Source organism: Henckelia pumila, chromosome 2 (genome assembly GCF_033568475.1).
Source record: "Henckelia pumila isolate YLH828 chromosome 2, ASM3356847v2, whole genome shotgun sequence".
Classification (NCBI taxonomy): domain Eukaryota; kingdom Viridiplantae; phylum Streptophyta; class Magnoliopsida; order Lamiales; family Gesneriaceae; genus Henckelia; species Henckelia pumila.
Genome location: NC_133121.1, coordinates 152,547,871 through 152,562,945, shown reverse-complemented (window position 1 = coordinate 152,562,945; position 15,075 = coordinate 152,547,871). Strand labels below are relative to the sequence as shown.

The following is a 15,075-nucleotide window of genomic DNA, read 5'->3' as shown; positions in this document are numbered from 1 at the left end:
TTAAATAGTTAAGGAAAGTTTTAAATCTTCGTAAACAAGTAAAGTGAGATATTTTGGATAATAAGGAAAATCAGTTTAATGATTTTGAGAAGAATTTAGTTTAGGTCATGCTAAACTGTTTAGTCAATTTGCAATGTCTAAACTAATTTTAAGTTAATTCAATAAGTCCTAAAATATTTCGAAAGTAAGAAAACTTAGAAATGGAAGTGGTTTGGTAAAGATGTCAGCAGTTTGTTGCTCCGTTGATATGTGCTCCAGTCGAATATTCTTCTTGAGTGCATGATCACAGATAAAATGATGTCTAACTTCAATATGCTTTGTTCTTAAATGAAGAATGAGGTTGTAAGTGATTGCAATTGTGCTGGTGTTATCACAAAATATTGGTGAATCATGTTCTTCAATTCCATAATCCCTCAACTGTTGTTGAATCCAAAGCAGTTGAGCACAGCAACTTCCTGCAGCCAAGTATTCAGCTTCTGTTGTAGAGGTTGCAATGGATGTTTGTTTCTTACTAAACCATGAGATCAATCTATCCCCAAGGAATTGACATGATCCACTTGTACTTTTTCTATCCAGTTTACATCCAGTTATATTCTCACTCACGATACTTGCACATTTAAGAAAAAATCTGGAGGTTGGAAAAAGATATATATCTTTTTAAAACTCTTTTTATAATTTAAAAAATTAGTATTTGAGAAAAATTTGCTATTAAATAAAACTTAATTTCATATCACTACTTCAATAGTGGTCAAATAATTCATTATATTTTCTCAATTGTTAACCATAAGTATTCTTCTCTTGAAAAATTTGTTGAAAATTTCAAATATTTTGTGAAATAAGTAATATTAGTTATTTGATAAAACATTTGTTTATTTGTTTGTGATTGATAATTTTTTTAACTATAAGATTGCACGGTTCAATTATTTTTTTATTCTATAATTTTATTTTGCATAATTTATATTATATTTTCATTTGAAAGAAATTCTTGTTCATTTATTATTATTATTATTATTATTATTATTATTAGCTTCTATTTTATTTAACTTTGTCTTTTGTTTGTAAGTTTTTTTTTATCACACTTTGTTTGTAGATGGAAGGACCAAATCGATAACTTTTGGAAAATATTTAGGACGAAATCTGGAACCTAAAATATTTAGGACTGAACTGGAAATTTTTTAAAACATTTGGAACCAAATCGGGAACATAAAAACATTTAGGACTGAATCGAAAATTTTTGAAAAACATTTGGGACCAAACCGGGAACGTTCAAACATTTAGAACTGAACCGAGAATGTATCCAAACATTTAGGACTGAACCGGGATTTTTCCCAAAATTATTAATATAAAACTAATGCTATTTTTTAGAAGTTTTATTTTTTATATAAGTCTTTGGTTGTAAATTTTCTTCGGTGTTTTATTTTTTTATTATCTTAAAAATTTTGATATGAAAATCTAGTAAATAAGTATAGTTTTATCAAATAATTAAAATTTTAAAAAAATTATTTTTATGGAGTATATACAATAAATGAGTATATGGGTAGGGTATGGATATCCGATCATCCGACAGGTATGGGGATGAAGATTAAATTAAATATCCGATGGGTATGAGTATGGGGATGGATTTAATAAATGGGTATGGGGATAGAGGCACGATATCCTACCTATACCCGACTCATTGTCATTCCTAATCTGCTCAAGGGTTGAGCGAGGGAAAGAGAACTAAACGAATGAATATGCTAGGTTTCTGGTTTTTTATTCGGGTCATGTCATTTAAACCTATTTGGACCATATCATTATAATGTATTTGGACCGTACCAATGATAATATTTTGGGTCATATTAATGCTTAACAAATAAATTAGTAAATAAATATTATATCCATGCTTTATGTATCTATTATTTTGAGTTTGAGCACAAATCTATTTTCAATGCTATGAAAATGTAACATAGAAACGTATTATGTTGCAAGTTATGATGTCTAATTAAAACAAGTCTATTAACGTTTGTGATAAAATAATTTTTTTATACAAATTTTTGGAATCTAAATATATAATGAAGTTATTTTATGTACTTTACGTAACCATCAACATGATTATCGCAACCAAGTCAAAAATATTTCAATGTCAATTGATATGGCTATATTAATTCTTTTTATATATTATTTCAGTTATAAAAAATAATTTTTCCCAAAAAGATTTATTAATCATTATAATATATATTTATTATTACCTATATATAGATTATCGGGATACAGGGGTTCTAACGTACAAAATTACAAATGCGAATGGTTTAAAATTTAGATATATGATTACGTCAAAAAAAAAAATTTTTTTGATATATGATAGTGATAGTTGCCAAAAAAATCAATGGAAATTTTTCAGAATTTGTAAATTTTATTTGTTTTTTTAATGCAAATTGATTCTCAATTTAATTTATTTATATTTTAAGTAATCAATCAAATACTCGTACTTATTTTAATCAATAATTTCTTAAAATAACACCCATCGCACGAGTTTTAATTAAATAAAAAAAGTTATTCTACATGTACATCGAACAGTATTTATTTGATTACACATTGCATTTAAATTACCCAACTATTCTAAATGCACTTTAAAAATAATTTTTTCATATAAAAAGTCTTCGGCTGTATTGGACCACAAACAATTTTCATTAGGGTCTCACATAAAAATTATGAATCCCACATGAAAATTGGTCAATCATGAACACTGTCAATTTTCATGTGGTCGAAGAGTATCTATTGAATTATACATTGCATTTAAATTATCCAACAATCCTAAATGAACTTTGGAAATAATTTTTTCGGATAAAATTTCATGCATATTGGACCACCGACAATTTTCATGTGGGTCTCACGTAAAAATTATGGATCCCAAATGAAAATTGGTCGATCATCACCATGGAAATGCAGAGGATCGACAAACCCATGTGATGTGTACAAGTTGCATTTTCATATAAAAAAACTGAGTGGCGACTACTTTTCAAATGTAAGAAACTTATTAACGAGACAGGGCTTTGAAATTGATAATCTCATCTGCTGACTGAGGCAGAAAATACGTACATACCGAATGCAAGTTGTTCCAAAGTAGATGGAGTTGGACCAGAAAGTGGATCAGTTCAAAGGGCAGGCAAGGCTTCCGGATTTTGTAGTTCCCAAATGTTACGAGCTCACCATAAAACCTGATCTTTCGGCTTGTGATTTTTCTGGGATTGTGCTGATTCATATCTCCATCCATCGCCCAACAAGATTCCTAGTCCTTAATGCCCTTGAACTAGTTATAACTCATGTTTCCTTCACCAACTCGCAAAACCTGGTACGTGGTCTTTCTTGGATTCTTGTCATAGCGTGCTTTAAAGAAAGAAAGTCCCTCTTGTTTTGTTTAATCATAATAAAATTCTTTTTTGCAGAAATATGTTCCATCTGATATCTTGGTGGATAATGATGATGAGATTCTTGTGCTGGTGTTTGATGAGACAATATTGGATGTGGGAAATGGAGTATTGGAGATTGGATTTTCAGGGGTGCTTGATGAAAACTGCAGGGGATTGTACAGATGGTACCATTTTCTTTTCTCTATTCGTTTGTCTGATTTACAGCATTTTGAAATGAAAACTTGCTATTACTATCTACTTGGATTAACAATTCTCTAAAATGGTCTCATCCGTGAGACGAGTGAACCCTGGCATAAAATGTAATATTTTTTCGTTTCAAAAAAATAACCTGACATCATCTCACAGCACCTTTTTGTCTTGAACATGTCATGGATATGCATAGGATAGGAGTGTGTGTTAACGGGGGAGGCTGGAGGAAACTTTATTTTAACTTTTGTTCTTGACACAAGCGTATGAACAAATTGTCGAAATTCAACCATCTATCTTAATAGAGATATGAATCTCTGCAGTACTTACTTGGATAAAGGAGAGAAAAAGAATATGATAGCTACACAATTTGAGGCGGTGCACGCACGGAGGTGCTTCCCATGCTGGGATGAGCCCGCTTTCAAGGTCAATTACATAGGGCTATATCTGATTCTAACTATGTAGCTTCACTGCTCTGACTCCATCATCATGTCAGGCTACCTTCAAGATTATGCTAGAAAACGTCCCATCTGAGTTGACGGCACTTTCCAATATGCCGATCTTGGATGAGAAAATTAACGGTCCCCTCAAGACAGTTCAGTTTGAAGAATCAGTGATCATGTCGACTTATCTTGTTGCTATTGTGGTTGGTTTGTTCGACTATGTCGAAGATATGACAGATGACGGTAAGGCGTATGAAAAATCGATCAGTCATTTTTGCTATTTGTTAGGCATTCTGAAGTCTCGATGGTTTTGGCAGGAACCAAAGTTCGTTCATATTGTCCTGTTGGTCAAAGTGAGAAGGGGAAGTTAGCTCTAAGCATTGCAGTGAAAACACTAGATCTTTTTGGAATGTATGTCATATCCTAATTTAATTTCAAATAGTTATTGAACAACTACGAGAAATGCATTTATGAAAGTCATTTGAGAAACATCTATGACTGGTTTGCAGATACTTCTCGATGCCTTATCCGCTTACCAAGCTTGATATGGTTGCGGTTCCTGAGTTCTCTGGTGGAGCAATGGAGAATAATGGTCTGATAACATTTCGTGAAGCTGAGTTACTGAAAGATGAATTGCATTCTGCTGCAGCTGAAATAAGGAGGGTATGTTTCATTTCTAAATGTAGTTCCCAAAATTTTGTAATTTTCATCAAATGTGCACCGTTTTTAATGCTTATTTGATGACTGGTGTTGTGTCTTTTACCCAAAAGCACGTGTTTGACATTACTATTGTACTCCCTCCACGTTTCTTGAATCGTTTTTTTTTTCCTGTGCCAGCTTACAATTATTGTGGCACATGAAGTTGCTCACCACTGGTTTGGTAACTTGGTAACGATGGAATGGTGGACTCATCTATGGCTAAATGAGGGCTTTGCAACCTGGGTAGTTATGTTGTTTCTACTGTATTTTGATCTGCATAAATTGGAATAAAATCATGATAAAATTGTCTATTATCTTATTCTGGAATTTGATTATTTAGGTGAGTTATTTAGCAACTGACAGATTGTTCCCAGAATGGAAAATTTGGAATCAATTTCTTCAAGAAACCGTGGATGGCCTGCATATGGATGCATTAGAACAGTCACATCCTATAGAGGTGTGATAAAATGAGCTCGTAGTGATAATATTGTATTTATGTGTCTGTTTGTACGAATAGTTTCTCGAGTTCTTTTCTACAGGTGGAAATACCTAGAGCTCAATCAGTTGATGAATACTTCGATGATATAAGCTACGAAAAAGGGTCGTCTGTTATTCGGATGTTGCAGAATTTTCTCGGTGATGATATCTTCCAGGTATAAGGTTAAGACTATGCTTATTTAACTTAGATTTCACCTCATGGACATGATCCACGAATCTCCTGATCTTGTTTCTTATTTGTTGTTCAGAAATCTTTGGCCTCATACATGACTAGATATGCATTCAAAAATGCAAAAACAGAAGATTTATGGGATGTTTTATCAGAAACCTCTGGAGTAGAAGTTAACACGATGATGAACATGTGGACCAAGAAAAAGGGTTATCCGGTTATCACCGTGAAGCTGAATGGTTATACTTTGGAATTTGAGCAGGTATCTGTTTTTGTTTCTATTGAGCAGAAGCTGATAATTTTGTTTGTCGAACATTTATTATGATACCATTCTATGTGGTTTGCAGACACAATTTCTATATTCAGCTTTGGATAGCGATGCTCAATGGATCGTTCCATTGACTCTGTCAATTGGTTCATACGACGTGCAGAAGAAATTTCTGTTAGAAACAAAACATGGGAAGTTGGGATTAGAAGATTTGTTCTGTTCTTCGGACAAAACGAACACCTTAAACTATTCTGAAGAAACATGGTGGATCAAATTAAACGTCCACCAGGGTGGTTTCTATAGGGTGAAATACGAAAACAATCTTGCTACTCGACTACGTCAAGCTGTAGCTACAAACTGCTTGTCTGCAGCAGATGAATTTGGTGAATTCTACTCTCTAATAACCTTTTTGAAATCCAATTCATTGGCAAATCTTTTGCTTAATGTTTGTTCTTCCCTCAGGGTTTTTGGATGATACATTCGCTCTCTGTCAAGCTTGCATGACTCCATTCTCTTATTTGCTTTCTCTGATGGATACATACAGAAAGGAACGTGAATATGTTGTGTTATCAAGACTTATCAAGGTACAGAATTTCTCATTATTTCAGAAAGGAACTTGAATATTGATTAGAAACAGTTGAAATATAGGAAATACATAGAGCATGCGACATAATGTAGAAATCACATGGTTTGGCCAACGAATCTGCATATCATCACTACAGGTGAGCTACAGTGCGGTAAAAATCATACAAGATGCCATACCAGGATTGGCAAATGATTTGAAGTTGTTTTTCGCCAATCTCCTCAGATCATCTGTGGTGAGAATTTCATTTAAAAAAAAATCAAAGCTCGTTTCTTTTCCTCGCGGTTGGACATTATATTTTCTTGGGCAGAAACTTGGTTGGGACGCAACACCGGGTGAAAGCCGGTTAAACTCGTTAATAAGGGAAGAAGTTCTGATGGCCTTGGCACAGTTTGGTCATCGTCAGACTCATGAAGAAGCGATGAAGCGTTTTCATGCATTCTTGCATGATAGAAACACTTCATTGCTTCCAGTGGACACCAGAAAAGTAAACATCACAAATTCACTTTCTCACGCCCCTCTTTCGTTTGTCACCAAAATTTTCTAAAGAGCTGGAAATTTCAACAGGCTGCTTATGTATCAGTGATGAGAAATGCAAGCATTGGAGATAGAAGTGGCTGGGAATCTCTTCTTCGGTTATACAGAGACGTTGATTCTGTGCTGGAAAAGACTAGAATTTTGCGTACGTTTTTTTGTTGAATTTTTCTAGTAAAATGGCAATGTTAAGATGCTAAAAATCCCTTCTAAGTTAATGATTGATATGAATCTTTTCAGGCTGCATGGGATCTTGTTCAGACCCCACTATAGTCTCAGAAGTTCTAGATTTGATGTTGTCTGATGAGGTAATATACTATGCTATAAATATAATCACCAAGAACCATTTTCTTGATTGAACAGAAAATTTTAAGGATGTCCCCATCTATCCAGTTTCGTAATCAAGATGCGATCTATATACTCTTGGGAATCAGCTGGGAAGGTCGTGACATAGCATGGATGTGGTTGAAAGTAAACGCTTAAACTGTTAGACTTTAATTGTTAACTTTTTGTCAGAATCGCGTTTGTTTTCTTTGCTTTCTGTGTGTTCTCTTTTGCGAGATTGTTTCAAAAAAATCACGCGATACAGGAGAATTGGGATTTGATCATGAAGAAATGGGGAGGAGGGATGCTTATCACTCATTTTGTTCGAGACATAGTAACACCAGTGAGTGGTTGATAGAACTACATTTCCACTAGTTTTTCCATAACAAATTCGAAACAAGATTATAAACCCGACGCCGCTCCATATTTTTTTGTTTCAGTTCTGCAGTGTTGAAATGGCAGATGAAGTAGAAACATTTTTCAAGAATCATGGGGTCCCATCTGTGGACATGAATCTGAAACAAAGCTTGGAACTTGTGAGAATCAAAGCAAGATGGATGGAACACATTAAGCAAGAGCAGGATATACTTAAAGAGTTGGTCAAGGAATTAGCCCGCAAATAGTCATCTCTTCTTGGAAGTAATTTTACGGTCGGGTCTAAAAAACTATTTGAATAATAGTACTAAAGCATTATAACTTGTCAATATATATATATATATATATATACATATTCACACGCTCTCAAATCCAATATACTCTAGCCTGATATGAGAATTCTAATCCTATTTGGATACACTTGTTGAACTTGAGCCTAGTTTTATGCAAGATCCTGAAAAGTGTTTTCAAAACGTGGAGGAAATTTTCAGTTTTTCAAGCTTAAGTTAGATTAGCACGATCTTAAACATTAAAAAAAACATTCACTTTTTTATTATAATTTAATTTAATTATTTTAAATAAAATATTAAACAAAATGATAGAATTATCAAAAGTATATTCTTTTATGATTATTTCAAATTTTAATATTATATATATATATATATATATATATATATATAGTCATGATCACCTGCACCCTAGGGTGCAGGATTTTTCGTGTGCGATCGGGTTTTAGTGGTTTTTTTTTTTACGTATCGGGTTTTAGTGGTCGCACACAAAAAATTCTGCATCCTAGGGTGCAGGTGATCAAAATTATATATATATATATATATATATATATATATGTATGTATGTGTGTGTATGTGTGTTCTCTTGCACGTTGGAACCATGGGTGCGTGTTGAGCTAGCCCCAACTTGTTGCGTTTTATTTATTTATTTTTTTGTAAAAAATGTAAGATACCTAGTTGAACATCTTATGGAATGTTGCATCCATGTCTTATCAGCATTTAATGCTTTAAGATGCTCAGCTTATGGGAGCAAACAAACCAAATAATCAAGCCGAATAAAAGTTTGGCTAGAATTAATTATAATCGAGTTCGAGCTCGATTCGAAGTTCAAACATTTTAGCTTGAGCTCGGCTCGAAATATTTGAACCTATTAGTGAACTATTCGAACTATTGCTCAAGTATTAAGGTTCGAAAACTTTGTTCAAAATCTCAAAATGTACGAAAAAGGTTCAAAATGTACATATATTTATTATATCAATATATTATATTAATAAATATTACGGCTCGCGACTTATTGCGAATTATTAAACAAAATAATATTGGCTCGAGTTTGAAACGAAAAAAGTTCGAACATGTTTGGGTTCAGCTCGAGTTCATTAAGTTCGAAAAAAGTTCGAACATGTTTGGGTTCCGTTCGAAATGTACCGCCCCCAATGCACAGAGGATGGAGAGTGCATAAACTGAGATAGCTTGTTCACAGCAAAAGCAATATCCGGACGAGTAAACGAGAGATACTGTAAACAACCAACCGTCTGACGATACACAGTGGCATCGACAGGGGGCGAGCCATCAGACTGGTGGAGCGCAGGGGACGAAGCCTTAGGAGACTGCGCCGGCTTTGATACTGCCATGTTAACTCGTGTAAGGATATCAAGCAGATACTTTTTTCTGAGAGAGACGGAGGCCCCCTGAGTAGGAATCCACTTCAACACCAAGAAAATAAGACAAGGAGCCAAGATCCTTGACAGAGAACCGACGGCTTAACTGATCAATGAAGTCTTGGATGGCGCCAGAATTATTTCCTGTGAGAATCAAGTCATCAACATAGATAAGAAGATACATAGTAACACCCCGAGAACAGTAAATAAAAAGAGATGTGTCAGCACGGGAGGCAGTAAAGCCAAGACTGACTAAAAATTGCCGAAGGACCGTGTACCAGGCACGGGGCGCCTGCTTAAGACAATAAATGGCTTTGTTCAACTTGCAGACATAGGAGGGAAAATTAGGATCAACAAACCCAGGCGGCTGCACCATATACACACAATCATCGAGTTGACCTTGCAAAAAAGCATTATTGACATCCATCTGACGGAGAGGCCACCCATAGGAAACAACAAGGGATAAAAGAATGCGAACTGTAGTGGGTTTTGCCACATGACTAAAAGTATCAGTGTAGTTAGGTATAGGACGCTGATGAAATCTCTTCGCAACAAGGCGAGCTTTATAACGGTCAACACAGCCATCAGGTTTCTGCTTAATCCGAAACACCTATTTGCAGCCGACCACATTCTGAGAAGAGACAGATGGAAAAAGATTCTTGGTGTCATTGCGAAGAAGAGCATCAAACTCCTCAGACATTGCGGCATGACAACGGGGATCCTTGAGAGCTATAGTGTGCGATGATGGCTCAGATGGAGTGGTGTCAATGATAGCAGTGAGGGCAAAGCAAGGGTTGAGCTTGAATATATTATTTCTGGAGCGGGTAACCATAGGATGAGAGGTCGAGGGTATAGGTGGGGTGGCTGTGACTGATTCGAGAGGTGGCTCAAGAGGCCGAGGGGTAGTGGGGCGGGGTTCGACGACGGGTGGAGACTGGATGGAGCAGGAGGGTGGAACGAGATACGGCGCAGGAGGACAAGGAGGTGAAGAATCGCCAGACGGGGAATCCTCCAAAGGGACACTATCAGGCAGCACTTCAGGAGGAGAACCAGCACCAGTGCCACCACTAGCAAAAGAATACTCAGACTCAACAAAAACAGCATGACGCGAGACAAAGATTCTGCCAGAGGAAGGCTCAAAACACAGATAGACACTCTGGGTAAGGGAGTAACCAAGGAAGACACATGAAGAAAAGCGGTGGGAGAGCTTATGCGGAGCATAGGGGCGAAACCAAGGATAGCACAGATACCCAAAGATACGGAGCTTGGAGAGATTAGGAAAAACAGCGAAAAAGCATTCAAAAGAGTATTTGTAGGAAAGGTTGTGTTTAGGTAGCCGATTAATGAGATAAACTGCAGTGACAAAGGCATACGGCCAGAAACGAGTAGGTACCGATGCATGGTGAAGGAGGGCAAGACCTGTTTCGACAACATGACGGTGACGACGTTCGGAGTAGCCATTATGCTCAAAAGTGTGAGGGGTGTGATTAGGTGAGAAATACCGTGCAAACCAAGAAATTCTTTGTGGGCCAGAAATTCACCACCATTGTCAATGTATAAGGTGATAATAGGACGATTAAACTGTTTTTCGACGAGAGATTTAAACATCGAAATACAGAAAGAACATCTAATTTTTGTTTTATGGGATAAAGTCATATATATTTACTGTAATGGTCAACAAATATAACATAGTATTTATAACCATCGCAGGAAAGAACTGGCGAAGTCCAAACATCAAAAAAAATTAAATCAATTGGAAATTGCGAAGAAAGAGATGAGTCATGAAAGGGTAATTTATGACTTTTATTGCACTGACAGGAATTACAATTAAATTGACGCAACGGAGAACTAAAAGATTATAATGACTTAGACACAACTAACCGACATAAGACTCGATCAGACGGGTGACCAAGACGACTGTGCCAGACAGACAAGGACATGACAGAGGACGAGAATGCCAGTGGTGGAGAAGGCGTGGATGCAGACCAAGAGTAAACACTGCCCTTAAGTGGACCCTGATGGATAATGGCCCCGGTTTGAGGATCCTTCACCTGAAAGGCAGTGGAAGAGAAAACAACAACAACATCATTAGATTTGCAAAGTTGAAAGACAGATAAAAGTTTCTTATTAATGGAAGGAACACAAGGGACATGTGGGAACTTCAGGAGCACGAAATAAAGGGCGGTAAGTGATAACATGTGTGAGTGATGGGAAGGCCAACACCATCACCAACAACAACACCATCAGAGCCAACATAGGGAGCATGCATGAAGAGGTTGGCAAGATCAGACATCACATGGTGAGTGACACCAGAATCAAGGATCCAGTCAGATGGAGAGGATGGGGTAAGCGTGTAAGCAGCAACATGGAAGGCTGGCGGGCCAGGGTGAGGTGCATGCATAGGTGCAGAAGCTGGAAGATACTGAAAATCCGGACAGCGACGAGCAGAGTGGCCTTGATGACTATAGAGCTGGCAGTGCCCGAGATACGGGCGCGGCGCACGGTGACCAGGCGCCGACTGGTTGGGATTCGGCGGCGGGCGATAGGGCCAAGAGCCAGGGTGGCGGCTGATGACAGTGGGTTTCGGGACGGCGGCAGACGGCGAACGGCGGTAGGATCCATTAGAGCGGGCGGAGGATAGTGTCGTGGATGGAACGGGGACGGTAGCATCCCGGCGAGCAATAAGATGATCTTCATGATTGAGCAATTTTTCTTGTAACTCCTTAAACGAGATTGCAGTGTTCCGCGCCTGGATGGCATTGGCGAGTTCCTTGTAGTCATCATCCAGACCATGGAGAACCTTGATGGTAAGGTCCTCAATATCAAGTGGTGCATTCATGAGAGCGAATTCATCAGCTTTGGATTTGATGAACTGCATAAATTAAGTAATGGATTGAGAGCCCTTTATCGGATTTCGAAGTTGCATCTTGAGTTGAGTGATGCAACCACAAGAGAGCTTGCCATAGGTGAGGGCAAGAGTGTTCCAGGCGGCAGCAGAGGTGGTGGCAGTTGCAATAAACGGAATCAATGAAGGAGACAACGATCCAATGATGATATTCAGGATCAACTGGTCTTGGCGGATCTAGGAGGTATACTCAGGATTGAGAGAGTGAGTGGCGGCGGCGACCGTGGTGATGATCTTGGCCGGACAAGGATGAGAGCCATCAATAAAGCCAAGGAGATCATGACATGTAAGGAGGGTCGTGAACTGCAGTCGCCAAGAGAGGTAGTTCGAAGAGGTGAACTTCAAGGGCTCGTGGACAGCAACATTGAAGGAGATTGGAGAAGAAACAGTGACGGTGACAACCATAGAGTCGGTCGGAAAAAAAAGAAGATTTTTCGATGACGGGATAGCGGCGGCGGTTGGAGGCTAGGGTTAGCGTTTATTGGCGTAGGTCGTTGGCTCTTGATACCATGTAGAAACTAATAACAGAATAATATTTTCATATATCTCAAGAATGATTACATAGGATATTTATATACAATAATAAAAACTAAAAAAAGATAAAAATTACAAATAATAAAAGATTACAAAATAATAGGAAACATAATATACAATAAATATACAATATATTCCAATAACATATATTTGTTTTTCAAAAAATTGTTTTAATTTAAATAAATAAATGAAATCCGGCATTCTAAAAAGCGACATCTTAATTTGAGTTTAAGTTTACCAAAATTAAAACAAAATTAAGTGTCGTTAAAATAAAAATCTTTAACATTGAGCGTGCACACACATGTATATATATATATATATATGTATGTATATAATGTGTGCATATGGATAACGTAAGCTCATATGCATGTATTATGTTTTTTCTTTTTTTTTTCATTATAATATAACATGCAGCATATACAGTGTCTCACAAATTATAAAAAATATATATATGTCTTTTTTTTCTATAGCGTATTCAACGAACAGATTTTAATTTATCTGCAAGAACAAGACCAAAACTTATTTAGAAAGAAAAAAAACAAATAAAATAAGAAAATAAATTTAAAGTGGAATTAAATGTGAGCTGGGGCAGGACCCGGGCCCAGACTAGATAAGCCCAATCCTCTCGACTTGTTGATGGAATGGTGTCTCTCGAGCTTCAATTTGGCCCGGAAATTTGTGATGAAACTTTCGGCTTTTGAGTTTACATCTGGACTCGGGCAGAACAACGGCGCCGGATGTGACGGCGCCGTCGCATTGCCGGTTTCGGAGGCGGTGTCGGAATCCAATTCATCTCGGTCCGGAGACCCACTTCGGGAGCTGTTAACGCTGTCTAGCCTGACGTAATCACCTTCAACTACGAACTTCCATGCTGCTTTTTTGACGAAAGGCGGCAGCGGCGGTGGAGGGGGCACACGATTTAAAGGAGATTCTCCGCCGCTGTTCGATATTTCTGCTAATTTCTCGAAATCTTCCGGCTTATGGATGGGCAACGGTGCTTTTCGGGAACTGGCATTTTGCTCCGGTTCAGCATTTCGCGGCGTCGGAGGTTCCGGAGGGGTTGGGGATGGTGCTGGGGAAGGTGATTTGACTGTGACGGTAATAGTTCGCTTTCTTTTGTGCTTCTTGGATGAGAACAGGTTTTGGAACACCGAGGGAGGCGGTGGAGACGGCGGCGATGATGGTGGAAGCTGGAAGCTTAGCGGAGCTTCAGATTGGTGAAGAAGAAAATCCAAATTATCAACGCTCTTTTGCCTTTGCTTCTTCTTCTTCTTGTGGTAAAGAGAGTTCAGGAAATCCTTAGTCGCGCTGGAGCTTCCGCCTGAGCCTCCTCTTTTCCTGTCACTTTTGCTGCGGTTCTGCTGAGGCAGTGGCGGAGGCGGAGGTGGAGACGGCGGAGGGGGTGGCGGTGGAGTACTTTCGGAGGAAACAGTGTGAAGGGTCTCCATTTCTTTCTCCATTTTCCTGCGTGATCTCTCCTTCTTACGTGCTACAGTTTCTTGAGCACGATTCGGCTTCTCCTGTAATCCCGGCGGCGGCGATGATGGTAGTAACGGTCGATGCGGCGGCGGAGGTGATGAACGTGGTAAACCTCCGGCTGGCATAGACTTATTCACCAATGTATCGACGAAAACAGTGTTGTTCTGTGAAGGAACTCTGAGATAGTCCACTTCCTCCAAGCTCCGGTGGCGGCGGTGGAGTTGACCCGGATCCACAACCCGACTAGTACCCACATTCATATCATCATCAAATCTCCTCTGAAAATCCTCATGAGCCCAACGGGTCGATGAAAACTCACGCAGATCCGGGTAAGAGCTGCTATTTCTCCTCAAGATTGGATTTTTGTACTCCACTTTACTCTCCAAATCTGGATTCTCATACCATCGATCTGAACTTGAAAGATTGGGTTTTTCTGCTTGGATTGTGTTATAATTAAACCAGTGTTGAGGAGTTGATGGATTTGATTTCTGGGTTTCATTTTGTTTATCGTCGATAGATTCTTGATTTTCACCATAGTACCTATCTTCACCCCTGTTTTTGCTGAGAAATCCAAACACCACAGCAACTAGAACAAGCAAAACATTCAAAGAATCCCAACTCTTTTTTACACTATTTGGTTTAAAGATCTGAGAACTTAAAGATAAAGTGGAAGGTACAACAAAAACCAAGAAGATAACAGCTGTTACTAGCAGAAGAAAAACCACCAACCCCGAGCTCAAGAAGACGGAGGAGGCGCGGCGGCGCAGCTGATGTGTACGGGGGAGATTGGTGTTGCTTTGAAGCCAGAATGGGGTCGACTCCTCCCCACCATCACCATCTTCTTCCATTCTTTCCAGAGAGGAGCAGCTTTTGCTTCTTCTTTTTTTTTTTCTTTTCCGCTTTTGTTTTTTCAAAGCTTTTCTGCTGTTTTATTGCCAAAGTTAAGGATGTGATTTATAGGCGGAATAATAATAATAATTCTGCTTCAAATTTGATAAGTTT

General features: G+C 38.1%; 1 protein-coding gene across 1 annotated transcript; it reads left to right on the top strand.

Moving 5' to 3' along the window:
* Positions 1-2,968: 2,968 nt before the first annotated feature.
* LOC140880509 (aminopeptidase M1-like) lies at positions 2,969-7,934 on the top strand. Its single transcript, XM_073285018.1, has 19 exons — positions 2,969-3,331; positions 3,426-3,574; positions 3,920-4,022; positions 4,093-4,282; positions 4,357-4,450; positions 4,549-4,702; positions 4,877-4,981; positions 5,079-5,195; positions 5,278-5,391; positions 5,485-5,667; positions 5,753-6,056; positions 6,136-6,257; positions 6,396-6,491; positions 6,567-6,743; positions 6,824-6,938; positions 7,031-7,098; positions 7,184-7,261; positions 7,380-7,457; positions 7,555-7,934. The coding sequence occupies exons 1-19, from the start codon at positions 3,107-3,109 to the stop codon at positions 7,735-7,737; spliced, it is 2,655 nt and encodes an 884-aa protein (XP_073141119.1). The 5' UTR covers positions 2,969-3,106; the 3' UTR covers positions 7,738-7,934.
* The last annotated feature ends 7,141 nt before the right edge of the window (positions 7,935-15,075 follow it).

Excerpts from the sequence above, each read along its gene's own strand:
- LOC140880509 (XM_073285018.1), top strand. The coding sequence starts at position 3,107 with ATGGAGTTGGACCAGAAAGTGGATCAGTTCAAAGGGCAGGCAAGGCTT. Across the intron at positions 5,392-5,484 it reads TCGGTGATGATATCTTCCAG|AAATCTTTGGCCTCATACAT; the intron begins GTATAAGGTTAA and ends TTTGTTGTTCAG. Across the intron at positions 6,939-7,030 it reads GGAAAAGACTAGAATTTTGC|GCTGCATGGGATCTTGTTCA; the intron begins GTACGTTTTTTT and ends GAATCTTTTCAG.